Source organism: Lycium barbarum, chromosome 11, assembly GCF_019175385.1.
Source record: "Lycium barbarum isolate Lr01 chromosome 11, ASM1917538v2, whole genome shotgun sequence".
Lineage (NCBI taxonomy): Eukaryota > Viridiplantae > Streptophyta > Magnoliopsida > Solanales > Solanaceae > Lycium > Lycium barbarum.
In genome coordinates, this window is record NC_083347.1 from 62,690,939 (window position 1) to 62,708,123 (window position 17,185).

General features: G+C 36.7%; 1 protein-coding gene across 7 annotated transcripts in view; it reads right to left on the reverse strand.

Annotated features, from left to right (window-relative positions):
• The window catches only part of LOC132619321 (rho GTPase-activating protein REN1-like), an 88,401-nt gene that overhangs the window by 19,113 nt on the left and 52,103 nt on the right, over nt 1–17,185 (reverse strand). For 4 of the 7 annotated variants that reach the window (XM_060334255.1, XM_060334254.1, XM_060334260.1 and 1 more), the window contains 9 exons: nt 11,629–11,684; nt 11,475–11,544; nt 8,069–8,153; nt 5,429–5,672; nt 3,700–3,885; nt 2,919–3,203; nt 2,616–2,665; nt 2,209–2,269; nt 2,021–2,104 (listed from right to left, as the gene is read on the reverse strand). In XM_060334255.1, coding sequence (XP_060190238.1) covers nt 2,021–2,104; nt 2,209–2,269; nt 2,616–2,665; nt 2,919–3,203; nt 3,700–3,885; nt 5,429–5,672; nt 8,069–8,153; nt 11,475–11,544; nt 11,629–11,684 — 1,121 coding nt within the window. Of the gene's footprint in view, nt 1–2,020; nt 2,105–2,208; nt 2,270–2,615; nt 2,666–2,918; nt 3,204–3,699; nt 3,924–5,428; nt 5,673–8,068; nt 8,154–11,474; nt 11,545–11,628; nt 11,685–17,185 lie in introns of all 7 variants that reach the window. The other 3 variants (XM_060334257.1, XM_060334258.1, XM_060334256.1) reach the window with 3 other exon arrangements.

The following is a 17,185-nucleotide window of genomic DNA, read 5'->3' on the forward strand; positions in this document are numbered from 1 at the left end:
CTTACACTATTGATGTAGATCAAGGTGACCATCAAGGACTTTGGAGCATTATTTCAACCACCAATAGCTGCGAGGACTTAAAGAAGGCGTGGAAGAAAGATCTCAAGGCCTTAAGTTGCTTAAGTGGAAGTTTGAAGGAAGAAATGACACAAGATCAATTGAAGGCTACTTTGTAATTTGGTCATTTAGCTCTTTCAGACTAGCTAGGGGTATTAGGGTCATTTGTTAGCCCAAATACCAACCCGATTATAAATAGTCTTATGTCCTCATTTTTAGGGTAGCTTACCTTGGGGTAAATTTTCATTTTTGATAAGTAAAGTCTTTTATTAATCTGGTATCAAGCTGGTACATATGCAAAGTACAAAGCAGAACTACATAACTATCATCTGATACCTTAGGGTAAATAGTGTTTATGTCCTCATATTTTGGGTAGCTTACTTTAAATTATGAAAGATGGAATACTCTCTTGTGGGTTTTTATCCCTTATCTCTCTAATGAACCTCTCTTGGGTTACCTCTTTGCAAGGTAGTTCATGTATGAGTTCCTCATTTCTATTTCTCCATTTGGATTAGGTTTTATAATTGAATGCTAATTAGATTTTTTTCGAGTATCCTTAATTTTTTTTGGGGTTCATTAATTTCATTATTTGCGTAGTTTAATCATTTCTTTCTTCTATCATAGGATTAGTAGTTATTATTGAATTACAAAGCGCGTCAGCTAATCAATATCTTTCATCTTGTAATTTTTGGCTGAATTACCTATTTCATCTATCCTTTACTTGCCTTAATCCCTTGTTTTTGGTGTTCTTGTGGGGTTGAAGAATTACTCTTCTTCTTAGAAACTACCTGGCCAATTCTCATCATTTGGTATCAAATCATAGGATAATGATTGGTTCCTGACTTCCTGCAATCACTTCTTTAGGCTTTATTTGCCATAAAAATACAAAAATAAAGAAGATATCGAAAGTTCCACCATTTTTTTTTTTTGGAACAGAAATTTCCACCATTTTTGGGTTCTTGAGCTTCAAGTATTGCGTAAAATTCGAGATCTATTACATATATGTGATCGTAATTGATTATGTATTGTTGTTTTGAGCTTAAATAGACTATTTTTATCCTTGTTGAGATCCATTGAAGAATAATAGTAATCACCATTGTTGGGTTTGAAGAGGTTGCAAGGTTCATGATATTTTGGTGGGTTTAATCAAATTGATACGAGTTTGAATTTGGGAAGAAATCTAGCTAAAACTAAGCTAAGCTAAAGCTATACTAAGAGAGCTAAAATATGGAATTTCATTGATAAAACTTCAAAAGGGTTATAACAACAGAATATAAAGGAAGAAAGCCTAACTAATGGACATGGGGTAAATGCATAATTAGGAAACTAAACTTAAGGGGTCTGAATGTAAATAATGGAACTTGTGTTGTCTTTCAGTAAACCAACTCTCCAACAGCTTTACTACTCGAATCAATAACCTTTAATTATATCAAGGAACTGAAATTGTTTTCTACGACCTGCCCATAGTGATGTTTGTAAAGAAATGGATCTTGAGCCTAACTCAACCCCAAAAGCTAGGTCAAGGGGTGAGGATTGCCCAAGACCATATAAGGAGACCACCCATCCCATTTTCATCCGATGTGGGACTCTTCAACAATGTTAGCAATTAAAGCGAACAAAAAGCAGACTATCTAATCAGATACTACTAGCTGGATTACCCTCATGGATTTGATCCAAATTAAAAATATTGATTTTCAAAATTTTTATTAAACTAAGTAGATGTGTTGATAAATCCTAGGAAATGACATTAAAAACAAGAGAGTGTGATTAAAGATCCAAAATCCCAATCTGATCTCATGGAAAAATATAGTTCAATTATGTAGCACAGTCATAAAGTCATGCACGTGCAGAGAGTATATAATGGAGAACAATTGTTAAGAAAATGGGAAGTAAAACATTCATCTGCACCAAATGGCACAAGGAAAGCAAGAATAAAACGAAAAGGAAAGTGTTAGGTGCATACATCCTTCTCAAGTGCTAGACGACGCTCATGCAAAGCATTCTTCCGATTCTCCAAACTTTTTTGCAGAAGGGCATTACCCTTGGCCTACAAAGAAGAAATGTGTGACACCAACACCAAATCTCAAAACTTAAATAAACACAAGGAAGAGTAATGCACTCCATAAGAATAAGGAATCCCAAAAGATGTACCTGCTCAGCAATTTTAAGTTGCAAGTCAGTTTTACTGACCTCAAGCCTCTGAATTTCAGTCCTAAAAACAAGTCCGAATGAAAAAATACCAAGATGAGAAAATTAATCATACATATATATATATAAATATAATGTAAGGTATTTTAAGGAAGGGTAAAATGGGAAGGGAGGATATGGCGGAGAGTGATTGTTTATCATACTTGTTGTGTGAGCTCTGTTCACACTATAGTGCTTGATCATAGTGGGTACTCTTAGTTTTCTTTCCCTACTTAGTCAAAAGACTCTCTTGCAAGACGCTTACCAGTTGTTCAAGAACTTTCTTTTACTTACTAAATTTATTTTATGGTATACCTCGGTTTACCCCTATCTTCATTGTAAAATCAACTTCTGATAAATTCATCACTTACACATCATCAGGAGGAACATGGATAGATTCCATTGAGAGGTTCTTCTTGGCCTAGACTCAAAAAAAAAAAAAAAAAAGAACAGGAGAAAAATTTACACCAAGTGCAATAGTCAAATAGATAGGATAGTGCCAACAATTGAATCACCAAATTCAATTTAATCTGAAAAGGATAAAGCTTAAAGAATATATATATGTGTGAGAGATTATTATATAAAGAAGAAAGAACATGGTGGCATAGGAGAAAAATAGACTGTAGAGTTATTTGAAAACGTAACGATCAGCTAAAGCATTCAATAATACTCACAGGAGAGCGCCCCCAGAGAGCAGGGCGCCGACTGCTTTGGGCAAGTCCACTTTGTACACCTGTTGACTTTTGAGAAGAAGATGTTTTTGCCAGTTCAGCTCCCAATTGTTCACCACATTCAGTTCCCTGCGTCCTCGAATTGTCATGGCCTTGAACTGGAAAACTCTTGCTCTCTTCCACAGGATCATGCTGAATAGAAGTATGAGGTTGACTTCTAAGCAAGCTCCTGCTGGCTTCGCTGTCTGCTTCAGGAAACTTCGAACCAGATTTAGATAGTTGAGAGCTCTGCACCATTAATCTCTCTACTTAGGGAAAAGTGACAAAAGGTGACATGGGGAGGAGAAAATATGTACTAAAATGTAGTTTAAGGGACTGCATGAAAACAGAGAGAGAATTTAACATTATCAGCATGCATTTTCTAGAGATTTTTCATTCCTCAAAATAGTCGTAGACTCTATTCAAGTAATTAATATCATTGTCCATATTAAAATCAAGCAGTACAAATGGTTAAACACCTGGTCATGGTGGAATCATTTTCTGTAGATCTTCATATCCACCTAAAATACTAACAAAATTGAGAAGCAAACTACAAGTTTTCAAGGACAGATATACAAGCAGCATGCAACCCCTGAAGGGAACGGCACAAGGGGATGGGATGAGTTAAGAAGTTCTTAGCATCACACAGCAAGAGCAGAAAGCATGAGAAATGAGTAAGGCTGATAATACGATAGTGAAAGCAGTAGGATAGTAACAAGATAATAGTGTAGGCAGTAGGCTCTACCTTGTTACTATCTTCACATTCACCGACCTCACTGGTTGTTGCACTGGACTCGCGATCAAATTCATCATCAGTATCAGAGCCCTCCTGTGAATCATCCTCATAGCTTTCATCATCATCAGAAAGTTCTTCGCTCTCGCTTCTACTACCGTCTGAATCAGAGTATAGCTCAGGCAATACAGAGCCTTCCTGCAAATAGTTTCAACTGCTACTTGAACAGAAGAGGACTGGACAAACACAAAGAAAACTTCATGTTCTGCAGAATTTTCTTATCCAGGTGATTCAGCATTATTACCTCTGATACTTTTTCTGCAATTATTTGGGAACTGATCCTAAGTAATAACCACATTAGACATGATGAGGGGAGGAAATCAATGTGATTGCTTTAGGTTTACATACTGCAAATATTGCTCATGCTATATTTTTATCAAGCAATGCCTTATACTTCTAGGTTTCTATTAGACTATCAAGTAACTATATGCCTAGATTCATACACATCAAGATTTATTATACTTGAAAAACGAAAATCACATAGAATATTCTGTAAGATATCTTAGGATAGTTCAAGCATTGTTTATCCCTCCGACGATTTGTGTTGCCGCTTTTTATGTGAACGGCACCCTCTAAACTTTGAATTTCTTGTCATTGTTCTACCAATTCTAGATACGCTGATAAAGTTCTAGAGATTTGCAAAATCATACTTCTTTTCAATGACTGAGAATAGACTCCTTTTTGTGTGTAGTGAAAGAAGCATTTTTTGTTGTAGTGCAGTTATCAGCTACTCTATGAAGGAAAGAATTGCAGAATTGCTTTTTGGTGGTTGTGCAATATTCCAGCAAGATTTCAGCGTCAACTTTCTATTTTCCTGTTAGAGTGGGTTAGAGTCCCGGTTGGTTGGGGAATGGACTGGTGGTCTGCTTGTATGGACTTTCTAGCTTTTGGGTTGAGTAAGGCTCAAGTGCCATATCTTTACATTCGAAAATAAGAAAACTCAAGCCGGTTTCCCCACTTTGAGTTTGAGGCGGCATGTTATAATATCAAGTGAAAACATGTCTAGATTCATGCACATCTGGATTAATAATACTTGAAAAAGTGTTAAATCACATACAATATTTTATAAGATAGCTTCGGATGTTATATATTTGAATTATAAGAATATTTACTTACCTCATTAGTATAGAAATTGATTACCTACTATATTATACATAACCTGAGACTCTTGATATAAGAAGCACTTCCTGTATTTTGTAACTGACTTGAAATCTTTTCTATTTTCACAATTTCTATCAAGGATGATAAACTGATTTCTCACTTAGCAAACAATAAGAAGATTGGTAAATTAACTCCGCGAGGAGAAGGACTTTGCATCAAGGGGGTTTCGAAAATCAGCTAAACTGGTAAAAGAGGGCTTTGTGGAGAAGTTTAACATTTTCAGCAAGTGGATTAGCGAATTGAACTTCATAATCTGACATATTTATAATTCACTTCTAAAGCAAATCTTTCATCTTTATACTTTTCTGCAAGATCTGATGATCAATCTGCATGAGTCATGGAGTTTGACAATAGGCCTCAGGAATCAATAAATGGGCCATCAACATTCAATATACAAAATCCGATGGCAGTTTAAAGAGTGAAACATATGTCATGGTTCCAAATAAAACAGAAATTCTCAATAGAAAAAGCGATGTTAGTGAGTATGGAAAAATAGAAATGAAGATAAGATAAAGCATACCGCAAACAATTTATCATACTCCTCTAGCAATGTGATAACAATAGCTTGAGCATGGTTGGCTGCAGCAGCTGCCTGTATAAGTTGAACAGAGCCATCAGTGCCCATTTCAAAATCACTTTCTATCTCACATTCTCCAGCTAGAAGTGGGCGAAGAAGTAAAGGTGCCATGCAAGCTGCCACCGCTGGCGTGCTCATCCTATTCTCAATTTTGTGAAATACCACTGTTTGCATCATCATAAGAATCCTGCATGTGAGAATTGCAATTTATACATTGATCCAGGAAAAGCTAAAAGTCAAAAACTATTCTTTTTGAGTGATGGGCAATCAAAAATGGTCAAATAGAAACCTTAACATTCTAAGTGACCAAATTGACACTTGTTCTTGTCATAAATGTGTGTTAAGACACTTCAAAAATGAGATGTGGACCCCACTTTATTCTCACTCCTTCCTCAACCTTTTCCGCCAACCTCCACCTTAACGACCAACCAAGAAACATAGAAAACGCCACTAAACCAAGAAAATACAGGAAGCTCCACTTTAGACCACCACTGTTACAGATCAACCAGAGAAAACACCGCCCTAGCTTGTCGTTGTTCCCACTGTTCAACTTGAAGAGGCTAATCACATCTTCTAATGGAATCCAAATGTAGCTATATTGATATAATAACGGTTTAAGTAATTGGTAATCAAGACAAACTGAAATACTAACTGAATCCTCAAACTCATGATTGTTAGAGCAAACATGAAAGTGTCCCCAATTCTGCAACCCGACATCGATTTGTGTTTTATCTGGGTCTCTTTGGAGGATATAATAGAAGAAGAAGGGGAAAGAGCTTACGCTGTTTTTCTTTTTCTAATTACATACTCAGGGGCGGATGTGTAGAGGAGACGGGGTGCAACACGATCACCCAGGATCGAGACACACTCGTTTCCTGGTGCTTTCTTTTGATGCTGTTTTCCCTTTTATTTTATTTTCTTCTTGTTTTTCTTAATTTTTATTTTCTGCATCTCTGTGTTTCCTCTCTCTTTGTTACAACCCCAGTTTTTCTATATATATATATTTGCTTCAGTTTTCTTTTTCCAGACCTCCAAATCTTTATTTGAATATTATTATAATCATTTTCCTTTTCTATTTTCAGTTTCGTGATCGCGTATTTGTTTATGCGCTAAAATTCTTACAAACCTAACCGAATTAATTCAAAATGGAGCGAACCAACCAAATCTACACCCTAATTCAATCTTCTTGACTAGTGGTAGCTTTACACTAAAAGAACAGTGGCACCCACACCTATTAAATTTTGGATCTGTCTCAAGGGAAGTATGGAAAAGTCGGCAATCAAAAACTAGTCTTATCCTCCTTGTTGTTTATGTTGATGACATTGTTATTACAGGAAGTGACTATGCAGGAATCACTTCTATAAAGTTTTTCTTGCAGACTAGGTTTCACATAAAAGACTTGGGCCAACTGAAACACTTATAGGGAGTCGAAGTCTCTTGAAGCAAAACAAGAATTTTTTCTATCTCGGATAAAGTATATTCATGATCTGCTGCTTGAAGAAACTGGAAAATGGCAGCCAAGCCTTTCAGTACTCCAATAATTCCCAATGTGCACCTTATGAAAGATGATAGTGATCCATTTAATGATCCTGAGAGACACAGGAAGTTAGTTGACAGATTAAATTATCTCACCATGACGTCCAGATGTTGCTTTTGCAGTAAGTGGCATTAGCCAGTTCATGTCTGCACCTACAGTCAAATATTGGGCAGCTCTGGAACAGATCTTTTTACTTAAAAGGAGCCCCTGGACTTGGAATATTATATGTAACAATGGGCATTCTCGCATTGGGTGTTTTGCATATGCGAATTGGGCTGGATTCAAAATTGATCGAAGATCTACTACAGTTACTGTGTCTTTGTTGGTGGGAACTTGATATCATGGAGAACCAAGTTTAATTGAGATCATGTGGATACAACCTGTTCTATTGAAATTGGGTTTAAGCATCCTACTCCAGCGAACTTTGGTGTGATAATCAAGCTGCTCTCTGTATAGCCTCAAATCCGATGTATGGTGAAAGAACCGAACATACTGAGGTTGGCTGTCATTTTATTCTTGGGAAGATTCAGGAAAACTTGATTTCCATTGGTAACGTGAAGACAGGAGAACAACTAGTTGATATGTTCACAAAAGCATTGAATGGAGCTCGAGTTAATTACCTCTGTAACAAGTTGGGCATGATAAATATCTATGCTCCAACTTGAGGGGGAGTGTTACAGAATCTGTATTTACTAGGCTAAAGTTGTCTTTCCTTGTATATATTAGTATACCTGATTTCCAGGAATACTCATCATATGTATACATACTATTGAATGCCTTGAGTAATAGAAAAGAAGTTCTCCTCCAAGTTTCTTTGGATTACAATTTCAAAACTAACGGAACTGAGAAGAGCTCCATAAGTATCTAATGCAGAGTGCTTGACTGGAAACTCAAAGTTTTGTGCTTGGAAATGAAATACTCATATGTTAAGGAGTATTTATGGTGACATTACCAGATATGATAGTACAATGAGGTAAATGGGAACCAGTATATCATGGAGCATCAAACGAAAATACCAGATAAAATCAATAGTAAGTAACAAGAACCTCTGCAACAAATGACGATTTGGCTCTGGAAACGTCTCAAATATGGCTGAACGCATGCAGTTGACTCTAGTGGCACGCTCAGTTCCTGACAATAATAATAAATATATCGAATGATTCCTCCAAGCCATTGAATTGTTCAAATTTAACACTCAATAGAAAATGATAAATATCCATGATGTTAGAAAGAAGGCTACAAAATAAATTGTCTGACACTCTTACAGCCCAAACACTCAATCTAGGATAAATTTATCAAGAAAAGATGACAGAAGTATGCCGAAAATCCGTATTTCTGTAACTTGTTGGATTTGACCTAACTCAATGCAATGTTTATGCCAAAGTTGGCTTGCGCCTCTAACCCTGTCTTATTAGGTATACAAACTTTATTCATTCTGTATTATTAGAAAAAAAATTGATTTTACTCCAATAAAAAGAAATTCTTTTAAGCCGTTGAATTGTCCAAATTTAACACTCAAAGAAACAGTCTCTCCATCTTCACAAGGTAGGGGTAAGGTCTGCGTATACACAATCCTCCGCAGATCCCACTTGTGGAATTACACTAGGTATGTTGTTGTTGTATGGTAGGACCGTGCCGATGCCCTTCTGCCCACAAAGAGCATTAGCATATCATGATTGCAGCCTTAAAGGAAGGTTGGTAATAAGCATGTATCACATGGATTCTGTCTCCGAAAAAAAGTTCTATTCAGAACAATAAAGTGACTTATGCAGCCAAGGACTTTTGGAGAGTTAACAGCAGCAGCAAGGAGATTGATCAACATGGACAGGTCTCAAATTCCATATCTGAGAATCAGGACCAGAAAAATCACACTAGAATGAAGACTTTGTGGATGCATTGCAGATCTGTTGCAGTTTTTTATTTTTTATGTCATTTTTTAGCAGTTTATACTGAATCAACATCCAAGTACTTCTTAATAGCTTTTAGTTTGTTGTTTTGCTTTAAATCAATAAAACAGTTCTGTTAGGTAATACTAACAAAACATATTTTACCAACAAAAAAAAAAGTGACTTATTATGAGACTTTTGGGGCTTATAAAGTTCGTCATATGTTAGCAAAATAATAGAATAACTTGCTATGATACTTTTGTTGTGAGAAAGACACACATGCATTTTATAAATCTCTAGTAAAACCTGGACAAACGTGAAGATATGAACATTTAACAAGACAATTTTCACTTTCGAGTATTTCACCTCTTCCTTACCCTAAAGAAATGGATCATGGGCCTAACTCAACCCCAAAAGCTAGCTTATGAGGGGAGGATTGCCCAAGTCCATATAAGGAGTCCAAATGGTCCTCATCCCACCGATGTGGGACTTAACACCCCGCCTTACGCCCAGGGCTGGACATCTGGAGCGTGGACAATTTAATACGGGGGCCCAACATTGGTAAATCATAAATTAGGATGGGCCTGACTCTGATACCATGTAAAGAAATGGATCATGTGCCTAACTCAACCCCAAAAGCTAGCTTATGAGGGGAGGATTGCCCAAGTCCATATAAGGAGTCCAAATGGTCCTCATTCCACCGATGTAAACATTGATATCATTTGCAGGTTTTGGTATTATAATCTGTCTAGTGTTTACTTCCTTGACAATATGTTAATGTTGGTCAGGAGATGTAAAACAACTTAAATGAAAAGGCTTCAAAAGAATGTGCAGACATAAGTTCATATAGTTGTAATTAAAAAAAAAGTTTTTTTTAAAAAAAAAAAAAAGAGAGAGAGAAAAGATTTAACTATGCAGTGAAAAACAGACTAATTAGTGGACATATTCCCATAGCAAGAAGGTTGACAATAAGATGTATCACATGGATCCTCTCTCCCAAAAAGAAGTTATATTCAGAACGATTTAGTGACTTATTATGAGACTTTTGAGCCTTATAAAGTTTAGTATATAAGTAAAAAACAATAAAGGAACTTGTTATAATACTTTTGGTGTGAGAAAGACCCAACACATGCCTTTTATAAATCTCTAGTGAAATCTGACCAACATGAAGATACAATATTTAACATGACAATGTCCGTTTTCCACAAGTGTTTCGCCTCTTTCTTACTCAGTTGATATCATTTGGAGGCTTAGCTATTATAAGCCATTTACTTCCTTGACAATTTTTTAATGTTGCCGACGGCAAGAATGTGAAACAACTGAAATGAAAAGGTTTCAAGAGAATCTGCTGACACTACGTTCATATATCTAAAAAGAAATTTAAAAAAAAAAAGAACAGAAAAATAGCTTTAATTATGCAGTGGCAAACAGAGAAATTACTAGACATCTATCCCCATAGCAAGCTCAGACTTAAATAATGCATTGCATAGAATCAGCACTTGGTCTTATGGCGGTATGCATCAAAAGCTCTATGCTCCATAAATATCTAAACATTGTGTTGAAGTGCGTGACCATCTCATCTAAAAGATTAAACTGTTAGTGAGAGTACACTTTGATTTATTCAGTAATATCCCTAACACGACCCCCACCTAGATCATTTTTCATGAGTCAGTCACATGAAAATTCTTTTTAATAGTGTTAGGCGGTGAGACTCGAACCCAGGACCTCTGCCTACACCCATACCATGTTGAAGTGTGTAACCATCTCATCTAAAAGATTAAGCTGTTAGGGAGAGCACACTTTGATTTAATTATATCTCTAATAAATTGCAATGCAAATATTCCAATTGAAAGAACTTGATCAAGTGTGTCATTATATTCAATGAAGAAAGTATTTTTACGCATAACCTTTACGATAAGCCTAGACAGAAGTCACGTACAGATATATACAAGTCTTAATTTATATGACACTTTTATTGTGGAACTGTTGAAGCATGTCATCATCTCAAAAAATAAACTTAACTTGTTACAAAGAGCAATTGTATTTACTTAATTATGTCTTCAACATGCCATGTGACGTGCGGACTTGATTTGTTTCGATAAGCCAAGCACGTGGATTTTTTTTAGATAATGGGTTACGGTGAAACTCGAACCCACAACTTCTGCCTGCTCTGATACCATGTTAAAAGTGTGTCACCGTCTCATTTAAAAGATTAAGCCATTAGAAAGAGCACACTTTAATTTATTTAATAATGTCTTCCACAAAAACACCAAAAATGTTTGACACAATCCTATTTCTATGTCATTTTTACAGGTTTCAATAACTTAAATTCATTAAACTATCAAAAATCAGATGTGATGTTTTCTCAATCAAACTAACTTTTCCATTTTTAATTTCTTCCACTATCACTAATATAATATATAAGTCAAATTTGCATCTTAAGGCCTAGTCAAACATAGATATAAAATATGATGGAAAGTATGAAAAATATTTCTTCTTTCTTCTATAAGATCTCAGTAACGTCAAGAAGGATAAAAAGGGTTCCCAGCATTGAGATAAAACTTACGAAATGCTTCCAAGAGGGCATTGCAGCAAGATGTGGGAACTGGAGATGATGGTAACTCCCGCAGAATGTACTGAGAAATATAGTAGAGAATATAGCAATTTGAGAAGGAAATCACAAGAATTTTCCCTATTTACTTCTGTTTAACAGGATATACCTTGACACAATCAGCAATAACATGTGCATCCTCATCTGGAGAAAACTCACTTTTCCCTGAGTTAAAAGAACAAATGATCAAGTGAATTTCATTTCAGTTGTATATGCACACGGGCAAGAAAGTAGAACATTTGGCTGAATTGAGAAAACAATTCCTAAAATTTGACGCATGGCATCAATAGTCCAGTGGAAACACGTGAGAGATTCATATTGGTTTTACTTAAATTCAGAAAATTCTTAAAGTAGTATTCAATTGAAGAAACAAAGTGAAAGATTGACGGGTAAAGGGATCTTTGTGCCTTAATATCCAACAAAAAGTGTATAACATGGATTTAAAAAGTATATACTCCGGTAATAAGCTACAAAGATTACTTCTACCAAAAAATAACCTACAAAGCTTATCATTATTTAAAAATTGTATTGCATCTGATCCAAGAATTGTTTTTGATAGGTAAAGTCTTTAATTAAGCTTGTAGCAAGATGGTACAGAAATAGGTACACGATGAGATATCATATTGTTCAAGATAAAATTCTTAAAGGTACAACTTCAATTGGTTCAATTGTGATAAGAAGCCCAGAGTCACTCTCACTAATCGAGGAAGAACCTAAAGTCCAGCCTTCACTTTCTTCATTCTCCATATTTGTTTCTTCTTCATGCACAGAATCCATTGTATCTTGGCCTGTGTCTTCTGCCCTAATACATGCAAGCTCCAAGTTTCTCGAATTGCCATTGCTAACTGCTTATTTTGGTCTGTGGTCATCATTGACTTCCTCGGAAAGGTTTCATCTGGATTGACTCCACTTGAAGTCTGAGAGGATCGAACTGAGAGAATTTTTCGGACCACAGAGGTTTAAAAGAATTTTGGATAGCTACAGTACGTGGCTAATAGGAGAAAATAAGACAAAAGTTGGCACTACATTCCATAAACTACCTGATTTGGACTCTAAGAGCAACTCAATATGAATATCTAGCCAAATTCACCGGATAAAATTCATCAACTCTTATTCTATCCAAGGCATAATGCTAAAAAACAAAAACAAGTAACAGATGGAAGTTACTACATAATCTCTTTTCTCAAGGCCTACACCTTTCTTCCCTATTTATTTCTATTTTGATAACTAATTTTTTCTTCTCTATCCATTTCATTTCCAAAAGCTAACCTTTTATTACAACATATCCAGTGTGATCCCACAAGTGGGGTCTGAGAAGGGGGGGGGGGGGGGGGGGGGGGGTGTACGCATACGTTACCCCTATCTTTATGGGGTAGAGAGGTTGTTCTAAACTTTTTCGTGTATCTTAATTTCTCTAACGCCATTTGTAATGACCCACTCGTTTTGAGCTTTTGGACTTGTTTTCCCCAAAATACCCTTCCCGTAGCTTCATCATGCCATTTATCACTTGCGGGGATGGATGGCATGATTCCCGAGGCAATTGGGTGAGTTTCGAGTCAGATTTAGCAAAATTGAAAGTTCTTAAGTTAAGAAAATGAGGAAGTTTGATAAAAATCAACATATTGAGTAAATGGGTTGGTCTGGGGAGGGTAGAGTGTACGCAGACCTAACCCCCACCTTGAAAGGTAGCGCGGCTGTTTCCGAAAGACCCTCGGCTCAAGAGAGGAAAATAAGACAAAAGGTCAGATAGGACCAAGCATATCGAAAACAATATGAAAACAGGGAATAACAAAAGCGAGAAAGTCATGGTAGAATAGTCCGGAAAGAAAGGAACATTAACTACTATAGATAAATAAGATAACCAAAGTACAACGGCCCAACAAATATAAGCAGCAATCAAATGCAGAAATCAAATGGCAATAAACGTGAATCATGAGTAAATGAGTCCGTATCGGAATTTCGTCGATTCCATTAGCCCTGAACGTGATTTATGACTTAGCCGAGTAGTTGGTTCGGGTCCCGAGGGGTTCGGGTGTGATTTGGGTCATTGGTTGAGAAACTAGTTAAGTTAAAGATTTGGGGTTGACCATGATCAACATTGGGTCAAGACGAATAAGTGATTTGGGAGCTTGGTTTTGGGTGATTTCAAAGGCAATCTTGAAGTTTTGGCTCGGGGGTAAGTTTCTAATCTTAATCTAAGGCTCGGAGCAAACTGTACTGGCAAGATCTGGTACTTTGTAGAGGATAGTGTGGATGTGCAAGTTATTTCAGATACAGATCAGCAGATTACACTGAAGCCATTCCTATGGAATCATAGTAAATATCTGACCACTACTTTGGTGTATGCTAAATGTGATGCCAATGAGAGATTGCAGTTGTGGGATGGTATATATCAGGTGGCCTATAACATGAATCTTCCTTGGTTAGTAGGAGGAAGCTCCTTTGAATTGTATGAAATAAGCTTCAAGGGCTGTCCTTTTACATGTTGGAATGGTTGAGAAGGAGATGATTGCATTTTTGAGAGGTTGGATAAAATTGTCGTTAACCTGCAATTTCAGCAATGGTTTGAGCAAGAGTGGAGCATCTGTCCAGGACAGGGTCTGGTCATGCTCCTTTGCTGATTAGGAGAACAAAGACAGAATCTTATTAAACCATTCAGGTTTCTGAAGTTTTGGACTGAGCACAAAGATTTTTGGGAAACAGTTAGAAATAACTGGTCTCCGGACAGTGAAGGCAATCCTTTCATTATATTTTAAACATAAGCTGAAGCAGATAAAAGGAGCTCTCTCATTATGGAGCAAAGAAGCATTGGGTGATATATTCAAACAGCTTATTATCAGAGAGGAAATAGGGAGAATCAATGAGCAACTGTTTGAGGAAGATCCATCAGTCTCAAATAGAATGGTGTTACAATAAATACAAGTTGAGATGAAAATATACATGCATTTTGATGAAGAGTATTGGAGACAAAAAGTTGGTCATCCCTGGTTTGTTGAAGGAGACAGAAATACAAGATTCTTTCACAATCTGGTAAATGGAAGGACGAAAAGATTGCAGATCAAGAGGATACTAAAAACAGATACGAGATTGGCTAGAAAAAGATTCTCAGTTAGCTACAGAAGCTGTATCTTTCTTCCAAATGCACTTTACACGAGAGGAGGAAGCTACTGACTTTGACATGTTACAGCATATTCCAGATATGGTGACAATAGAGGATAAGGAAGCTTTATTTGCTTCTCCTACAGTTGATAAAGTGAAGAAAGCAGTGTTTGGGCTAAATGGTGATAGTGCTTGTGGTCCGAAGGACTATCAGGTTAATTCTTTCCGACCTGTTGGGATATTGTGCGAGCAGATGTATATAACATTGTGGAGGTCTTTTATGAAGGACAGACTCTCCCAAAAGCCATTACTCACACAAATCTGGTGCTTTTGCCCAAAAAACCAGTAGTTCAGACTTACGCTGATATGAGGCCTATCAATTTAAGCAATTTCATCAATAAAGACATTTCGAGGGTGGTACAGGGAAGATTGGAGAATATACTACCCAATTTGATATCAGCAAATCAATCAGGCTTTGTCAAAGGCAGAAGTATTATTGACAACGTACTATTAACTCAAGAACTTGTCACTGATATAAGGAAGAGGGGTAAGCCTCCAAATGTGGTGATTAAACATGATATGGCTAAGGCATATGATAGGGTGTCTTGGTTATATCTTATTAGAGTACTGAGAAGGATGAGATTCTCTGAAATATTTGTTGATATGATTTGGAGGCTAATAGCTAACAACTAGTACTTAGTAATGCTTAATGGTCAATCCTGTGGAATTTTTCATTCTACAGGAGGAGTAAAGCAAGGAGATCCACTATCTACATCCTTATTTATTTAGTCAGCAGAAGTCATATCCAGAGCTTTAAACTCTTTATTTGAGAATGGGATGTATAGATGCTTTGGTATGCCCAAATGGAGTGCCAACCTTAATCATCTTGCCTATGCAGATGATACCTTAATATTTACCTCAGCAGATAAGCATTCTTTGAAGATGACAATGTCAGTTCTATATAAATATGAAAATATCTCAGGTCAGCTGATGAATAGAGATAAAAGCTCCTTCTACATGCATCCAAATTGTTCAGCTACTATTAGTCAGGAAGTGGAGCACATCACTGGATTCACAAGAGGGAGTTTTCCTCTCAAATACCTTAGTTGTCCTATTTTTCGTATTAGGAAGAAGGAGGTGTACTATAATGATCTAATATTAAAGACAAGCTTCAGAAGTGAAAAGGAAAGTTGATGTCTTTTGGAGGTAAAGCAGTGCTGGAAAAACAGTGTGCTTCAAAGCATGCTATGTATCTTTTGTCTGCTATGGCCCCTACAAAATATACTCTAGAGGAATTGCATAGAATGTTTGCTAGATTTTATTGGAGCAATAAAGAAGAAAGGAAAAGCAGACACTGGTCCTCTTGGCTGAACATGTTTCTGCCTAAACAGGAGGGAGGCATGAGATCAGATCTCTTTTTGATGCCTCAAAGGCCTTATTTGCTAAGCTTTGGTGGAGATTCAGAACAACTTGTACTATATGGTCAACTTTCATGTGGAACAAATACTGTAAAAATAATATTACTACACTTGTTCAATGGAAAGGAGGTTCTCAATTGTGGAAGAAAATGCTAGAGGCTAGAGATGAAGTGGAGCAGCAGATTTGGTGGGAACCAAGAAATAGCTCATCCAATTTCTGGTTTGATAACTAGATCAAACTAGGTCTCTCACTCATATTGTTCCTGCAGATTATCCTATTGATGAAGGGATAGAAGATGTGGAAAGTGTCATGGTGAATGGCCAGTGGAATTATCAACTTCTGCAGCAAACAGTTCCTGAAGATATAGTGGATCATATAAGAAGTGAGATAACATTAAACGAGCAAACTGATCTGTGTAATAAACCTTGGTGGATGTAAACCAGCAGTGACAAATTTTCAGTAAGCAGGCATGGAATCTATTAAGGCAGAAAAATCAGAGAAACTGGCATTATCGTCAAATGTGGGTAAAAGGCATGCCTTACAAAATATCTATCTTCCTATGGAGAGTGTGGAAGTTGAAGTTGCCTATGGACGACATACTGGCAAGCACAGGTATTTCTATTGTGTCTAGGTGTAGGAGCTGTGCACATCCTCAACAAGAGACCATGTCACGTATGTTCTTGACAAGAGAGTATGCATCAGATATTTGGAAATTGCTTGCTTCAGCAGCAGCAGGTGTGCAAGGGCCTTTTGTGCAGATCAATCAAGCAATAACCACATGGTGGATGGTAGATGGTGCTCCTAAGCTAAAAACATTATATCATGCTACTCCTGCCATCATACTGTGGCAATTGTGGAAAAGGAGGAAAACTATATTTCACGGAGGGAATATGTCTAGGAATAGGGTGATATATGAGCTTAACTTCAATCTCACTCATTTGGCAAAAGTGAATACCCTTGGTTGAAAATCCCTAACACTTGGCACAGTTGGTGCAGTTTCTGGAAGGTTATAAGCCACAAGTTGAATGCAAAAAAGTGCAGTGGTTGTGTCCTCCTTTAGGATGGTACAAATGTAATTCTGATGGAGCTTCAAAAGGCAATCCAGGACAAAACTCATCAGCATTTTGTGTAAGGGACAGTGGAGGTGA